This window comes from Oryzias latipes, chromosome 10 (assembly GCF_053564925.1).
Source record: "Oryzias latipes strain Hd-rR chromosome 10, Olatipes_Hd-rR_3.1".
Classification (NCBI taxonomy): domain Eukaryota; kingdom Metazoa; phylum Chordata; class Actinopteri; order Beloniformes; family Adrianichthyidae; genus Oryzias; species Oryzias latipes.
Window position 1 is genome coordinate 8,583,380 of NC_136246.1, and position 18,649 is coordinate 8,602,028.

Below are 18,649 nucleotides of genomic sequence, written 5' to 3' on the forward strand. Positions count from 1 at the left end.
ACCAGAACTCCCATAATGCACCTTGCCCACCGAAAGCTCACAGTGGTTGAGGTCATAACAATATACAGTCATTTGTGCTCACTTTTGTTTTTTATAACCATGTGTAAAAACATTGTTTCCTGTGAAACCGGTCTGTAACTGAAGAACGTTGAGGACTGCTGCACTGAAGACTAAATAACTGGTTGGGTTAGGATTAGTACCTCAGCCAGTTAGAGAAGCACTGCCTCAAATCAAAATAACCAGTTCCCACACAGCTTAAAGATAATTTACTTCAAAATATCCAGAGGAAAAAAAACTAATAACAAATAGTACTATGTACCCAATATATAAAAAAATGATAAACAGCCGTGGTTTGTATAAAATTGAGTCGTTTTATGTGAATTAACCAATCAAGTCAAGGCTAAACTTTTAAAAATTGATTCCTGACCTTTTGTCAAAGAACAGAAATGATCTGTACAAACATCCAATGTTCAGTGAGAATTTCTTTATTTGAAAAGAGCTCTTAAAGGTCTTTTTACATGCTTTAATACAGATGTGGATCAGCTTCTTTAGAATCTTGTGTTTAGACTTTTATCAAAATACATTAAAGATTATTTATGTAGCGTCTTGGACAGGTAAGGATTAAATTAGACGGAAAACTCCGGAAATATTTGGGCCGAATAGCATTAAATAAATCACACAGAGTTTCTTTTTGATTAGTTTGATGTTTCATTCTTTGCGTAACCTTGAGACCCTTGCAGTTGTGAGACTGGTACTTTATAAATAAACTCAATTAAGCAGACATGATGATGTTTTCATGAAGGATATTTTTGGATGAGCGGCCAAATCACTTAAATTAAAGACATTTATACCTGGATAAACGAGAACCTTTATTGATAAACCAGAAAGAAATGATCTCATATATTTGGTCTTCTTTAAGGCCAAGGCAACGATTATGGGACTTTTGCCACTTAAAGACACAATAACTGCCCGAGGACTCATTAATAACTTAAAGGTTGAACACCTCCAGCTGTTTCTGTGCCTCACTACAGAACTAAAGGCTGTAGACATTTAAATTTTAATATAAAATACACAAAAAGAACTCAAATTTGATCACAAAATCTGAACTGAGCATTAATGTGCACTCAGGAATGTCTCCAAGTGCACGTGGAGATGAAAATAACTCTAATCCTTTTTTCCAACAGTGGGATCTCTAGGTTGAGGATGAACAGTTTTGGGTGGTCGAAGAAGCAACAAAGCTAAAAATAGACCAGACAGTCAACGATGTCACTAGACAGCATAAACAAAAAGCTCCACATCTAAACTCTGTTACTCCACCCCATCTGACTGCTTTGTATCCCTCCACTTTCACTTTTTTACATCCTTCTCCTTTTACTAAAGCTCCGACAACACACAGTTAAATCCCCAAAAAAGCAGCTCATAAGTACTTCTGTTACATACGAGTGGAAGAATGGGCCTGTTGTGTCCCGATGTGATAATTGTGGCGGCACAAAAGAGGGATTACCTTCAGATAATGCATACACTGAGCTGGTCAGTGTGACAAAAGGCTGCACAGTGGGAAATAATTAACACGGCAGGACTTTCGAGCACACATGTGCACCGGGCAGCTGCTGCAGGGGGGTTTACTGTCACTACGGTGTCTCTGGCTATACCCAATATCTGTCTTCATGCTCGGTTTTTCTAATGTTTTACAGATTCTGTGAATGTTTTGCTTGTTACTTTGGGGAAAAATGCGAGAAATTTCAGTCATGCTGCAAGCTTCTGTTGCTTTAAAAATCCTAATAATAATCAACTCAGGACACTGTCTCCTTCTTAACAGTCACTACTGGCTCCACTGCACGTTTGAGCAAGAAAATAAATAGAAATAAAATAAGAAAAATAGAGAAACTCAATTGACCGACTTTAAGTCAGAAATACAGATGTTGGAATGCCATGAGTATTATGTACTGATTCAACAAACTTTATTTTTTTATGACTATTATCCAAGTAGCCATGGCAACATGTAGTGGGCTTGCTTTAAAAGCATGAAGTACCTTTTCTCTTATTAGATGGAGATTCCTAAAGTCCAAAAGTGTTTTGCCTGACTACTTTAAAGGAAATACATTTTTTCTGAGTGTTAGACTAAACTGAAAGAACATGAAGGAAAATTTAATATATTAAAAACTAATTTGGAATTGATGAAAATCAAGAAAGGAGTAAGCCACCATAACTACACCTGCTAACCTCACAAGCCAAGCGTTCAATAAATATTCCCCATAATTCATAGGGTTTATCGTTAGGTGAATAATGCAAAACTGGGCCGCTCCGATCATCTTTTGATCTACTTTAAAAGTATTCCCAATGGTCTTTTAATTATGATTATGCCATTTTTATCCAAAATCTAAAAAATCTTTGTTATTTTCTAGGACATAGTTCCTGTGGAGCGGCAGGAGTTCATTGGAAAATCACCTCTGAATTGTGAGCGGAACCACTGGCACAGGGTAAGCCCGCCCCTCTTCCCATCTGTTTACACTTTGCCCGGCTAGTTTATGGCCCTTACACCCCCAAAGCTTACAGTAATGGTGCATTAAAGTGGCAACATTAGAGCTATACACAATTTTCACTGGAGTGGGTCTTTAAACGGATACATTCAAAAAGGGAAGAGGGGTAAAAGATACATGTGTGCAATAATAGATAAATGTCTGAAAGAAATAGTAAAGTTCACTTGCCAGACGATTATGCAACACCTGTAAACAAGAATAAAAAAAAATACATGTATATCTACTAAATCCTATTTTCCTGTCCACGGTAATCCATCTCCTAGTGGGGCTTTCAGCCCTTTTGAACTCCCCCTTCAGATTCATCTTACTTCCCTCTGCAGTTCGAGTTCCACATGGACAGCTGGCAAACAGAAAAGAAAGATAACCTTCATGCTCTCCCATCTGTATTTCGCTTGTTTTTGTCTCATTGGTTAAAAAGTCAAGACAGCAGTTCTGCTCTCCTTACAAAGCCATTCTGTGTTCTGCAAGAACCACATTTATATTGGGGCTCGTGTTTAATGCAGAAAAGTTCATTTAATGGAGCCTTTCTGACCATGTTATGATCTATTGTAAAAGTGTTCCCAGTGGTCTTAAGAAAAATAATTATGACCAAATATAAAAACCTGTGTGATTTTCGAGGACATAGTTTCTGCAGAGCAGCAGCAGTTCATTAAAAACCTGCCTATGAATTGCGGGTGGGACTGTTTTCATGGAGCAACCCCGTCCCCAGCATGTAGAACTTTCAAAAAATCTTTCCGAAACTTTCAGCCGGGACATCCTGCCTCGATCAGTCTCAACTTCCTATAGTCAAAGGTCTTCTGTATATAGACAAAAGCAACTGTCCTTCCAATGTCAATTACTTTTCCCGCTAAGGTCAAAGTAGGGATACCTCCTGTTAGTCTGTTATTAGCGTCTATACTGCAAATGCACAGAGACATGGAGGCAAAGGAAGACAATGCTGGAGGCCCACCCCACCACTTCATTCCTACCCCACTCTGACAGACTGAAGCCAAAAGACGACAACTGGCTGTTGTTTCCCGTTCCAGAGATTGCTTTTCAATGTCTCGTTTGTAGCAGCACAACAGCTGGAGACTGTGTGTGCATTAAAAACACATGTGTATGTATGCAAGTGCACATGTTTGTGTGTGAGATGGGTGGGGGTTTTAAAGGGGGTGTGTGAAAAGATCTGGCTTGAAGGGCAGACATGGAAGAAAGAAGCCAGTGGGGACAAAGACATGACGGAGGATTTAAAATGTCAGGGAGAGATGGAAAGTGAGAAAGAAGGCAGACAGAGGCGAGACATCAACAGGCAGCACAGCTCAGATGATTGTGTGACCGTAAAACCCAGCAGATTCACTGCCGTGTCGCCTTTAACGGCTGTGTCAAGACAGAACTTAACATGCTACTTTTATACTCCCTGTCTTTTTGAAGACAAATTTTCTTTGACTCAAACTCCTTTTAATAAAGACCCACTCCAATAGAAATTGTGCTTTTAACACCAAAAACACAATTTTTCTTTTGTCTTAGAGCCCCAAATGGTTGTAAAAGGGGAATTTAGAGACACCCATTAACCTATGAAGCATGTTTTGGGATCGAGGGAAGAAATCACATCCACACATGCACAAGGACAACATGTAAACTCCACAAAAAGAACCCAGTCAGAATTTGAACTAGAACCTTCTCGCTGAGAGGCGAGAGCGCTAAGCACCGCTTACTAAATTTAATTAATCTGCAATGAGAGTTTTGCCTACTCCTTTTTGTTAAGAATTCTACTGCAGGGAGATTCAAGGACTGAGGCAGATGTTCAGATCCAGCATTGATTGCACCTATTAGCAAAAATCTTATTGCAGGGGAAACCACTGCACTTTAAAAATATGTAGTTTTTGTGGTGAGAATAAAACTTTGTGTTGAAAAAGGTTACCTTGTCGCATGCTGACACGCACTGACAAAAACCTTTTGGATCAGTTCACTGAAATGTTTGTTGATTAGAATCGGTTTAAAGACTTAAGAATAGCATGGTCTAGACCAGGGATGTCAAACTCATTTTCACTGAGGGCCACATCAGCATAGTGGTTGTCCTCAAAGGGCCAGATATAACTTATACATGTAACTAAATGCAATGAAAAATAAACGCAACTACTCCTTAATGTCAACTATTTATTTAATATAACTTTTTTAAGTAACAACTACAGTTGCATAAAAAACACATGTTTGCGTGTTACTCTAGCATAAAGCCTTTTAAATTTGATTCCGTCAGGTTAGGTTATGTTGTCAGTGTTTAAGTCCTAATGTATAGTTGCACAATCCAATATTTCAAGTCCGATTCCCCCTAGATATGAATAAATACACACCAATTTTTATTTTTATTTCAAGAAATTAAAAACTTTTATGCTCTCGTGGGCCACATAAAATGACGTGGGGGGCCACATTTGGCCCGTGGCCCTTGAGTTTGACGCATGTGGTCTAGAACTTTTAAATGTTTTTTCAACACAGCAGTTTAAATAAATTAAAAGAAATCAAAGGTTTGAGCTTTGACTCTGATGAGAATCGGACGAACAGGTGAAACGGGGTGAAAGCTGCATGTTTTGTCCTGCGGAGATCCTGCCGAGTTGGAAGAGTCTCCTACCGTGCAGGCATGTGTTTTCTCTGACCCTGCCTTACATACAAACTCACTGCCAGTTTGTGTGGATCAACTGATAAAAACACTCCAACTGACCCCATCCCTGACCCACGGGCTGTCCTTTGACCCGATGTGCTGTAGCTCTGACAAAACATCCCCTAACCCCACTGCGAGGACAATACAGCACCGCGGCGCCATGACCAGCACAGTGCTGCAGGGGGGGAAGAAAGACGGGCGAGAAAAGAGCTCCGTGTCCGTGTGCAAACTAAAATGTCAAGTAAACAATTTATCAGGAGCAGAGTCCTTATTCTGCCATCCCATGTTCCTGTGTGCTAAAAATTCTGCAGGGTATCTCTCTCTAATCAGGTTGAATTGTAGAAAGTGAACAGTACATTTAAAGTAACAATTTTTTGTGATTTTCGCCGTCTTTTGCGATATAGATATTGCACAGCTTGATATAGCGATAACGATAAATTTGCGATTAATTGAGCAGGACAACCAGTACTTAATACTGCTCAATTGTCCCATCCCAGCCCCAAAGTAGGATGTTTCTGCCCCATGCCTCCTCTTTGGACGAAACTCACCGTATACAAGGTTTTCCAGCACCTTTAAAACACTAATTATTTTGTCCACCAGCTTATTAAAATTACATTAAATACCTATCAGATTTAAAATATGTGTTGCTGTAGATTGCAATCGTTGGTTTTTGCTGCTTTATCACTTTGAGGTAAATGCCAAAAAACACTTTGTCACATTTAAATGCGTGTTTTGTCTAGTTTTTCCTGTAATTACACATGTGCAACGACAAACTTGATTCTAATCTTAATTAAGGGCATTGTAGATTTGCAGACAAAGTTCTGCAGGTTGAAGATTTCCTTTGCCAGCAGTCCACCAATTTTCCTTTTTTTTAAAGCGCTTTCTTTTGCAGTCTTATCTTCAGCTGCTTTTCTTTCTGCTGCACCCCATTCACAAATCCCACATCCTGACATGAATGTGACACGCTGTCAACCCCCGCAGAGTTCGTCCCAATAATGTCCTGCTATTAGCAGAGTCAAAGCAAACAGACTTTTTCTCAATAGCAGCTAATTGCCTTTAACGTTAACAGACGCTGTAAAACAGTGTTTGCTGGGGAGGGGGGCCGTTACGGGTCAGGAGGAGTATATGTTCTCTTGTCTGTTTTTGTGCAAATACGCTCTAATCAGCATCTGTTCATTAGTGAAGTTGAATTCTGCAAATATACCAACACATTTAAGCATTAAATTAAAGTAGCAGTAAAAGATGGATTTTGAAAAGAGCATCATTGAGAGCAAAAATGTGAAAACTTGCACTGCTGACTGAACATTTGGCTGCACATTCAGATTTAACAAGAGGAACTAAAGCAGTCTATTAGATCCTACTTTTGTCTGTTGATCACCAACAACACACCAAGTGTGTTTTCTTGGTTTTTGTTGTTTTAGAGGCTCCAGAGCCAGACGTGACCTGAGGCAGGCTACAGTTCTTCCTTAAAGGAGGTTAACAGATGTGCCTCTTTTGGAGGCGCGAGTTCACACTTCCATCACAAGCATCTAGAAGCGGCATGGCTTTACAAACACTCCTCTTTGCATGGTGAGATTAATGAAGAAATGCATGTCAATGTGTCAGACTTAAAAGCAGAAAAAACTCAAGCTGAAGTCAATGTAATTGATGTCAATGACTGTTAAAGATCCACTCTGATGATCTTTTATTGTAAAAGTGTTCCAAATGGTTAAAAAAAAAATCCAAAAAGCTGGTCTATAAACTACACTAAATCCATGGTCTTCAGTCTTGGTCTTTTTCACCTCTAAACTATTTGGAAAAAATAAAATGAGAAATTTATACACAAATAGATTTAGATGAATTTCTACATCTTGCATGCTGTTTGCAAACTATCACTAACTCCACTGTCTTGTCCTGACCTCAGCAATCAAAGCTTTATAATATTTCAAAGTACCAGATGTCCCAAGAAGACCAAACACAAACGGTTTCCCTGTTGTGACTGGGCTTGGGCTGCATATGTTGCCTAAACCTCTTCTAACTATAAACACCTTTGCTAATTACATTCCTCCATAATGAAAGTGTGCTTCAGAGAGATGGTGGAGTGTGCAACTGGTTGTGTGTCCATCTGTTCTTATATGTTTTGAGGCATAATTATGGACAGTGTCTTGCGACTGTATACTTTTCCAGCATGTGTGTGAGTGACTGTTTACAGTGGGCTCTGTCTGTCTGTCATTGTCGGCGGTGAAGATGAGACTCTTTCTCCGTTTCTCAACAGGCATTTGTGATGTTGCTTTCCCTGGCAGCTTGGTGGAATGAAGATTCATCTTTAATGTGTTTGTGGCTCCTCACACGTAGACTAACAACAGATGAAGCCTCTCATCTCGGTGTTTGCTTCTCTCTCGTCGGCTACACAATGGGTGGTCTGAGTGGCACCATCAACTGGAAAATGGGAGACTTCAAACAGAAGACTGCACTAGAAAATGTGGACTCCTTATGAAAAAGTCTCAATGGTTTTAGTACATGGAGTGCTGAATGGACATGTCTATTCAACATGTCATTTCATCACAAAACAGGCATTGTAGAGGATAAAAGAGAAAAGTCTAATGGATTACAGGGGTTCCTTGCTTTATTGCCATTCACCTTTCACGATTTTGCTGCTTTGTGGATTTGTTTAGTGGCATTTTGCATGCTTGGTTTTAGGGCTGCACAATATGAGGAAAACTTACTATATGCGATACTAGTGATCAATATTGCGATGACGATATAATTTGTGGTCCATGAACAAATAGCAAAACAACCGAAAACTTCATTTCCATGTCACTGCAGCAACAGTTTAAAAATGATCTTTATTTACATAGGAGGTGAACATCTAACATAAAAGGGCTGCATCTGATTGGTCAAACGCATAAAGAGATTAATTTTATTCGTTAAATACTTCAAGCTGCCATAAGACTGTTTTAGCACATTTAAGGTAACCATTTATTGCAATTTTTGCCGTCTTTTGTGATCTGCGTATTGCATAGCTTGATCTCGCGCTAACGATTAATTTACCTTTTATTGTGCAGGCCTACTTTGTTTTAATTTTTTTTAACAGCGTACTGTGTTTTGCATCCTGATTGGCTGTAGACTACTGTTAATCAATCGTAATCATGCCATATCTCCTGTACAGAATGCGTTCAGTTTGACAAATCAACATAAATGTTCAATCACAAGCAGATCTATGTTTTCATTTTGTCAGCTGACTTAAGTCAATCTGAGACGAGTAAACAATAAAACTGGCATAAGCTGACACAACTAGGTACTCATACTAATAAATAGCCTTTCATTTTAGGCTGCAGAAGATTGTTGAAGCCACAGTGGAACAAGTTAATCAACACCAGATTATGAGAAGTCCACCCCTGACTTCACATGAGACACTTGGCACAATGGCTGCATCCAGTTTTACACTTCTCTACTTATTATGTCTGCACCTTAGCCCATTAAAAGTGCTGTTATGCCGACCTCCGTCAACCATTCCCCTGAATTCTTCTGCCAGATTTCTTTGAGGAACTGCTGCTCACAATCATATGAGAACAGAGGCTTTAATGATGCACTTGACTATTCTTCTTAGTGTGGCTTGGATCCTGTCAGTGATCCCTGATACATACACATTTGAAACCAAGTAATGGCGGGGGGTCACTTTGAGTTACTTCATATATTTATACAAGTCCCGAATGGACGGGGTTTTGCTCAGTATTGCTTTACTCAAATAGTAAAAATGGTTTATTCTTTACGTCACAGTCCCATTCACCCATGCACACACACATTCACACACTGACAGCTCTGCTGCCGAACACTGCAGCCAACCTAGTTCAGTGTCTTGCCCAATGACACTTAAACACATGGGCGGGAACAGCGGGAACCAAACCTGCGATCTTCTGCTCAGAGGTCGACCGCTCTACCGATGCATAACTGTGCCTTGTGACGATGAAAGATGGCAGGGTTTCCCCCACCCCCAACAGGTGCATACAGGCAGCTTTTATCCACCAAGATAAAAACAGGAATTCCAGATCAAATGTCCTTATCTTTGTTCCGGATGTTTATCAGCTCTAACTCTAACTGACAGCGCTGTTATCAAGTAAATCAACCATAAACAATTATACAGTCTGATGCTTCAATACAATACAAAGTCTGACGTTTTTCTCCAAGTTTCTGTTTGTACACTACATCTTGAACATAGTTCAGCTTGGTAGTCATAGTCAGCACAGGAACATTTGTTACTGTTAAGTGTTCAAAAACCCTGATCTTAGTAAGAAAAATAAGGAGTTTCTTTAACAGAAATTTTAAAAGCGAAAATAATAATGGTGTCTTAAAAATGTACAATTGGTTGGGTACAGCAGCCAAACTTTAACTACCTTTATCCTAAATAGTATCAATATTTTCAATCAGAGCAGTCAACTTCCCCAATGGTGTTGAGGGAATTACAACAAAATATGAATAAATATGTATGATTATTTATCTAATATCTAATATATATCTAATTTGAAAGTTATTTAGCACATATTTCAAATGCCCATCCCGTTCCAAAGCTGCAGGTAGTTGCAAACGCTCTGCTTCTGACCCCTGCAATCAAGTTAAATCGTGTTCAGCCAACAGGGTCAACAGCTAATCTCTCAGCTGCTCGGTCCCATGCCTAACTACACTCAAAGAAAAAAAGCACACAAAGACTCAGTCATTAGTTCAGACTGTGAAAGCTTTGGGATTCTGTCTTTGCAGTAGTGGGGGCATAAGCTGCATATTTACCTGTGGTGGGCTTCGTCTGTGCTCTGAGCGTTCTTAATGACAAACAAGCCTTAGGTTACGTTCACACTGCAGGGCTTAATGCTCAATTAAAAAAAAATGTTCTTGCACGTTTTTTTCATGGGCGTCCTGGAGATGACAGGTCATGACGGACACGTTAACACCACGTAAGGGTAAATAAGGGTGAGATGCAGGTTCGTCGTACAGATTTTTCATTTTAACAACTCCCCAAATCCTGTGCACTGCACAAGAAACCTGTTACTTCTGTCCAAGTGATAAGTGCAATCTTTATGTGTGCAGCCTGGCGGTTAGAAATTAGGAAATTAGACAAGAGTGTAGTTTGTGTGAACATCCTACGGCACTTAAGTGTTACCTGCTCACCCCATGCACACAACATTAGCGTGTGGTCAGTAAAAAGCCAGTATGTGCACCTCACTAAGTAGTAGAGTGTGGTGTGTGGACATCGTACAATAGCATCACCATAAATCATAGGTGAGTATAATTTATAATATCCTGACAAATACATTTACCACACGCACAACAATGGTACGTTCCATTTTCATGACCTTCCTTAGTGGCAGCATGAACCTCATTAAACTGCAAAACACACCTGCCCTCCTCTTAATATGCAGCCGCTCCTCTATATGACCCTCCATGGGACCGGACAACCGAAAAGCCTGCAACCCCTTGTTCGGGTGAATGTAGCTAAGGCTGCAATGCAGACGTTTACTCACACAACTCTTACTTTTACATTCAGACAAACATAAAGCCTAAATGGCTCCTTGTGTTCGATCACATTTAGCTGAAGAGTGCTCATTGTTTGCACGCTTTCCTGGGAAAAACCCAACTCCAGCACTGGGAATTTTCTATGGTAAAACTAGATTATTTGGGGGGGGGGGGTGTTGTTGAATATTCCACCCCCTAGTTTGAAACACTATGAGCAATCCAATCACTCATACAACCATTTTCAGGTCTGGAAAAAAAATATATATATCAGGAATATTGGAGCCTGTTTCACCATCCCTGAGGCTATTTTTCTGAAGTCCCAACGATCCAAGACTAACCCTTTATGAACTCTAAATGTTGTGTTTGCTAACAACTGTAGAAGGGCCACTGGGGGCAGAGGGGGCCACTTTCTAGACAGCAAAACAGCCATTTTGCTCCAACAACGCATATTTCAGTACATTCATCTTCAAGGTACAGTTGTTTAAGGTCCAGCACTGTTGGATGGATTGTCAGCATCCCAGAAGATCAAATCCTTCTGAAAATGACCCATCTGAGAAAAAGTTGACCTGCTGAAACCAGAAACCAGAAGTTTTCTGGACTCTGCTTGACTTTGTCAATGAGAGAAACTCAGAGGAAGCCCTTATTGTAATGATTTGATGGAATTGCCTTGAGACTGTCCAACCCAGGATGAAGAGGTTGTTGTTTTGAAAAATCGGCATCATACATCATAATCGGGCTATTTTTCATGGAATTCTTCCATTGCTCAATTCGGCACAAAATGTTGGAAATCCCAGAGACCAAATGTGGACAAAGAATTGATAACATGCTGTATTACTCAAGCTGGAAACCACAAATTCACAACTTCAGATCTATGAGCCCACGGAGAAACCCACAGCCAGCGTCGTTTTCATGGCATGCAATCCCCAAAACTGCAGATGTCTTTCAGCTGTCCCAGATCCTACATGCCACAACAACACAACTTGCACACATGAAATATTTCTACAAAACTGGTGAACACACAAAAAAATAGTTTCATTTATTTAATCCAATGCTCCACCTTCAAAACTCACAATCACGCGCAAATTTGTATGGCCATTTTCGGGCTTCATGTACAAAATGCTCGACTACTGAACGCTTGTTGGAAGTCAAACCAGTTTGACTTTAACCAATCAGGGACCCAGATTTGGTAGTGACGTATGGATGCCGTCTTTTTAAATTTATGGAAGTGCCAACTCTTTGAAAATTGATCAGGGAGGAGAAATAAATATTTGTGGAATTCTATGACACCAAGTCTTTCATTTATCAGAATGTAGCTGTGAAAGAAATAGCCTGGAGCAAGATTCACCAGATTTGCACCGCTTCAATATGTCACACCAACCCTCCTTCAACTGCGAGAACATGTGCTAGTATTGGGCCAGTGTGAACACCGTACGCTAAAAGCATGTAAAAACACTCACCTCCAACGTGTTTTTGAACATGGGACACATGCCCGCTGTGAATGTAGCATTACAGTTTGAAACCCAAACTGATCTGATGCCAAAGGCCAGATCTTTGCTTCAGACCAACAGTTCCTTCCTTACACTCTACTGCCTTTTTTTACTTTCTTTTCCACTCATCCTATTTTCTCCTTTCCAATACTTCTTTTTTTCCTGTTCATCATGTACTTTTGGATCATAGACTCCTCTCTTTCCCCTCACCCTCTACTTTTTCCTAGTTGTCCATCTCCCGTAACTCCTGCCCACCCTGGCTCCCCTACACACTGCAGGCAGTGAGGGAGGGGCTGGTGGAGGAAATGCTGTGGCATTGTACAGCAAACATCCCTAACAGGCTAATCTAATCTCATCTCTCTGCGGTCTGTGGCCCTGTGTTTACTTTTTGCCCCGTGTCTGCGTGCCGGCTGAGCCTCGGCTCGCTGGATGCAGCTTTGTTGCTGCTGAAAACTCATCATCGGCGTGATCTCGATGAACAGGCGCCAACTCTGCAACTGTCTGCTCATAAAGCCTGCAGGCAGGGGGTCCTTCTCATCTATCACAATGGTTGTGCAGAAGCTATTTATGTGTTTTACGTTTCATTTTGAGAGCCAAAAAGCAGGAGGCAGGGTGACGGTGACGCTCTCCAGCTGACCATTACAAGAGGGGATCCTCGGAAAACAAAGACGTACACGGGTCTATTTGTCTGCAAGTGGATGCATCAGAATGGAGCAGAGGAGGGAGCTTGTGTCCCGCTTTAGTCACTTGTATGTCACTGCTACAGGCTTTTTTTAAACAGCATTTTTCCCATCTGCTCCTGATTTAACAGTTATTTGAATTAGGAAAAATTCAATTTAAAGGTGAATTTTCTTTATATATTGCCTCCATCATAAGAAAATGCCACAAGAACATCACCAAAAACAAAAATAGGATTAGAAAAGGCATTTGACAGGATCAAATGGATGGAAAATAAAGCTTTGAGCTTTTTTCCCCATAACACCTCCTGCTCATGTTACTCACCTCTGGCAGATGCGAGCATCAGCAAAATCTTCAGCACCAAAACGGTCCAAAGGAGATCCATTTTCTTCCAACAAGAGCAAAAACACAGAGCTGCTTTGATCTGAAAGAACATTTAAGGAGAATGAAATACTCAATATCTTCCATTTGAAATAACTATATTGTGTGGAAAACATCTGTGAGAAACAAATCAATTTAGGAATTTGAAAATGCTGAATTATCTCCAAGTTACAGTCAGTGCCACTGTCTAAACATGCAGCTGCAGATCTATCAAGGAAACCGTAAAAGTAATAAATTAGCTCTTCTTTAATTAAATCTTTAAGCAGGGACAAAATTCAGACTAGAGAGTCATTGTTTGCATTGACCAAATAAGATTTTTGCTCATAGATTTTTTTGAAAGCAGGACAACTTTCCCATAGATGTCTCTTGTCCACCTGTCCATCCATCTGTATCTCCTTACACAAGTTTCTAACGTTCTGCCTCATAAATTCCTCCAAAAAACTCTTATGATATCTTATTTAAGCACGTCGCCCGTCTTATCCCTGATCATCCTCTGTTATTTTGACCCCTAATAAAACGCTCTGGATTGCTTCATTTACAGCAAGTAACGGGAGGAAGTCAGACGCACTTTCCTTGCAGATAAAGCAGTTTATTGCGGCCGCATCCCAATTCTGACTGATCCACGCAACCAAGCGGGTTGCTGAAGGCTCAACTTCACGCAGAATGCGCTGAAAAGTTTCGTGGGAACACATGGAGGTCCAACCTTACGTCTATATATGGATGTAATATCATGTGGCGCAAAATTAGGACGCAGATGAGAAAACACCGATGAAAGTAACCAACATTTAAATATTTATTCTGGTGAAAATATTAATTCCAACTTACCACACTCGTCCCAGAAATCTAAAAAAGTCCTCAGTATGATACCTGCTGGTTATATGTGCTGCCTAAACCATGCCGTTATTCCAAAAATCAGTCCTCCACTTCGGAGATTTTACGCACAAAAACAAACCACTTGTTTACGCACCAACGCGCGTCCAAAAGGAACTAAACAAACAAGAAAATATTAGAGTAAAAGGAGAAAAGTGTTCAATAAACGGGCTTGGTGGTGGAAACACGTGAGCGCTCTAAGAGTTTCTGTAGTATTTTTTGAATGACAGTCCGCGTGCACGGCGCGTGAATGGGAGCAGATCGACAGGAAGCAGCCGCTAAAGTCCTTTCTAATTCACCCTCACTTTATCTCGCTGCTCTGAAAGGTAACTACAGCCCCAAAAATCCTTGGACCGTGGCTCCTGAATTGCCTCCAGTGAGCTTTCAACGTCGCCAATCCTGCCCCAGGCGATAAAACAAAACTACGCCGACGGACCTTCCCAGCCTGCAACTTTTAGCCAATCAGGGGAAGCCAATCAGAGCGCAGACCAATCAGATTGCAGAAAGGTGCGGGACAAATTCGGAGTAGATAAGTGCGCGAGAGAATTGAAAAAAAGAATATGATTGGCCATTTCCTCTGTTGTTGAAGTGCAGAACGTCGCTTGAATATGTATGGATTTCTGGTGTTTTTTCTTCCTCAGGAGTGGAAAAAAAAATCAGAGGAAAAGTTCAAACTTAAACTCATAATGAGAATCAATGCACGATCTGTATGTCAGCATTGATTTAAAAAAATAAATAAATCACAAAATAATACATTATTATTTTTAAGCTGGTAAGATGTTTCTGTTGTGTTACAATCTATTCCATTTTATTCTATTCTTTTTATACTTGGATTAAAAAAGAAAAGTCTTATTCAAATGTCAGGCCTGCACTGACACCTGCTGGACACAAGCATGCATCACAAACCATCAGAAAATTTACACAGTAAAGTGAAACAGTCCCAAAATCTACATTAAAAATATGTTTGCATTTTGTTTTAAATGTTTACAGGTTAAATATTGAAGGAATTCAAGCTAAAAAATATTTTCATTTGTTTATCTGTGGTTGGAAAACTGTAGTTTATGTTTGATTTTGGTACCAATTATTATATCAGTTCAAGCTCAATAATATAAAATTTTCCATTGAAAAATTGTCTTTGTGTGGTGTAATTCTATTCTTAAGTAATTTAATATTAACTTTATTTTATGAGTGCAACGATTCCTTTTTACAACAAATCGGTCATTTCATAGTTTGTGGTTGCCGACTCAAATTACACAGCAAAATTTGCAGTGTTGATTTGTGTTGAATTTTCCAGTGTTAAATATTTCGAGTTGATAAGTGTTGATCTTAGTGTTGTTTTGAGCACATCCAGTGTTAAAACAGAATTGGGGGCGGAGCTGCCAAGCCACTAGTTCACTGGGCGCGTTTGATGAACTGTTTAAATCCCACTATGTTTTCAACTTGTCCTATGAGGAATCCCTGGTCCAGCTCTACACTTTTGTTCAACCAACCATCTTTAACATTGATGTTACAACAACAGACGAGTCTCCGAGAGTTCGTGAGTTGCGTGCTAAACTGCTCAACTAGCCTAAAAAAGGTTTAAGTGTTTCATTTGTCAGACTGTTCATGCTCATGTTCATTCCCAAATACCATTTCATGATACATTACCAGAAAAAATCTTTTTAGCTAATTGGCTTAAAATATATGGTACAGAGTACAGGCAAGGACTAATTATCTGCAGTGATATTGTTGAAATTCCAATTTTTGGTAGGATACAAAAGCTCCTTTTATTAAACACAGAGATCTACTTCCTTGTTGACAAGCTTGTGGTTGAACATTTCAATGAGCATTTTCATGCGTACAAAGTGTTTGTTAGTAATAACAATGATTTCATTAAAGCAGACAGTCTTGCCATTCACAGGCCGTTCGACTTGCAAAGTGCCTACAGTGAAGACGACAGCATTTATATTGTAGCTCTGTCTTTGTTGTAATGATGGTCAAGTTTACCTTGTGCTCAAAATGTTATGTTGCTTGGATGATTTCTTACTCTTAATAAAGAGTTCAAAGCTTTCTCAAATGTCATATTTCTTTCACATTGTAAAATATTTTTCAATCAATCAATTTATTATTTGTATAGCACTTATAAAAGCCAAGGCAACCAAAGTGCTTAACATAAAATCCAATAAAATCACAAACAATATGATGCAATAAAGAAACAATCACAATAAAACAATAAAATCAATTGAACAATAAAAACAATAAAAGAATAAAATTAATAAAATGAACAAGTCCCACTAGATATGCTCACTGGAGTTAAAAGCCTGAGTAAAAAGATGTGTTTTTAAGAGAGTCTTACAATTACTGACAGTTCTGGCAGACCTCACAGAATAGGGGAGAGCATTCCAGAGTTTAGGACCTGCAACAGAAAAGGCTCTGTCTCCCCGAGTCACAAGCCGAGTCCTGGGAACCACTAAAAGCATTTGATCTTCAGACCTTAGGACTCGACATGGACGATAAACATGCAAAAGCTCAGAAAGATACTGAGGTGCCAGACCATTCAGACATTTAAAAACCAAAAGTAGAATCTTAAAAGAAATTCTAAAAGACACAGGCAGCCAGTGAAGTGAGCGTAATATCGGGGTTATATGCTCACACCGTCTGGTCCCCGTTAACAGGCGGGCCGCTGAATTTTGGACCAGCTGGAGACGGCGGAGCAGAGACTGATCCATACCACTGTACAGAGAGTTACAGTAGTCCAGTCTAGAGAAGATCAAGGCATGAATCACTTGTTGCAAAGCGTGAGGAGGTAGATGTGGCTTGACTTTGCTAATTAGCCTTAAGTGATAAAAACTAGACTGGACTACAAGACTGACCTGTTTGTCAAATTTAAAATGCCTGTCAAGGTTTACCCCAAGATTTCTAATGAACGGAGCATCTGAAGGATCCAGGGGGCCAACAGCCCTACAGCAGCCTGTCAGCAGGTCAGACTTTCCAAAAACAAACACCTCTGTCTTGTTTTGTTCAGACAGAGGAAGTTCAGCTCCATCCAAGACTTGATGTCTGCTAAGCAGTTCTGCAATCTGTCGAGACCCTCTGTTCCTCCAGATTTTAGGGGAAGATAGATCTGGATGTCATCTGCGTAGCAGTGGAATGACACGTTATATTTCCTATATTTCCTATTTTTTACACTTGGGGTTTTCTCAGGCGGCTGCACCTACAACCCAGCTGTGGATAGGTAGGAAAAGATGATTGTGTATCTGCTCCTACTTCTGTATATTCAAAGAAAGCCACGCTTCAAGTGATCGTCGGTTGTTTGTATGTATATATTGACATAAACATATTTGCAACATTATAGGAACCAAACCTTTTTATGTTTTGTATTTGACTACCGGTACTTATAAAAGTAAACTTAAATTAAGATAAAACTAGTCTTTTAAAGGCACTAAAGAACAGAAAAAAAACGAATCATGGGAATCAACTCAGAATAAGAGTTAATTTCTGACAATTTAGTGTTAAAAAAACACTGTTGAAGTGTCAAAAATAACACTAAGAATGTCAGTAATGTAACACTATTGCAGAGTTAAAATAGTAACAATTTATAAAGTGTAATTTTAACACTGGGCTGGTGAGGATTAAATAAACACTCGCAAAGTGTTAAAATTGACACTATGGGACTTAAATTAACACTGCTGATTTTGCTGTGTATGGTTGATATTTCATTCATTTTGAACCATCTGATTCACTGGCCTAAAATGGATTCAGGACATATTTAGTCAAAACTTCAACCAGTGAGACTCAGATAAATTACTGAGAAGTGAACAGTGCTGGGGAAGTTTTCCAGATTTCTTTTATTTCTTCAAGATAATCAAGTGTAAATTAAATCTGTGTCCAAACAAACAAGTAAACAAGAATGAATGTCAAATCCATTCACATTTTAGTTTCCTAAAGTTCAGCCCACTGTTGTTTTTCCACATCCAAAGAATCCAGAGGGGAACATTCTTAGAACATTCTAGAACACTGGATGGTCACATGACTTTGCTGAATTCAAAGTGTTTCCACACATTGGACTGAAATGATGGACTGATCAGTTTCTGCTGACATCACGTTATTGCTGTCCTCTGTGATGCACCTGGTCATTTTTACGTTATAGTAAAATGAACCTACCATGACTCGATCCAAATGGTACTCTCCAATATTGACATCAATTTATTTCATTTTGAAACTAGTTTATTACTGTATAGGTTGATTCAATTAACAATTTGCCTCAGACTGATTGATCTGGTTGGATTTTAGGAATATATAAATCAGTTCATCGATTAATCGTAACACCCCTACTTTCTTTATTAATGTTGTTCTCAGGTAACAGGAGGAAGAACTGGCCACTTTGGTCCTACGTATTTTAAAATTATTAAAAATTACAAACCTACTTCACTTCAAGCATTTGGGATTTTACACTTTTAATGATTTTGTTTTTGTAAACAAAAGTCAAATTATTGCCCCAGTTCTGGTTTAGACTCACAACGGAGAAAGGCTAGTCTCATAACAAATAATCATTCTAACCGCCAGACTAGCTTAGTCACACAAATATGCATCTG

At 39.4% G+C, this 18,649-nt stretch overlaps 1 protein-coding gene across 2 annotated transcripts in view; it reads right to left on the bottom strand.

Moving 5' to 3' along the window:
• The window catches only part of fgfrl1a (fibroblast growth factor receptor like 1a), an 85,893-nt gene extending 71,379 nt beyond the window's left edge, over positions 1-14,514 (bottom strand). Inside the window, exons 1-2 of one of the 2 annotated variants that reach the window (XM_023958961.2) lie at positions 14,031-14,514; positions 13,149-13,248 (exon numbers count right to left, since the gene is read on the bottom strand). In XM_023958961.2, the coding sequence (XP_023814729.1) occupies positions 13,149-13,209 (61 nt within the window). In that variant the 5' untranslated portion in view covers positions 13,210-13,248; positions 14,031-14,514. Of the gene's footprint in view, positions 1-13,148; positions 13,249-13,773; positions 13,900-14,030 lie in introns of those variants that run through there. The other variant, XM_078953496.1, reaches the window with a different exon arrangement.
• Between the last annotated feature and the right edge of the window lie 4,135 nt (positions 14,515-18,649).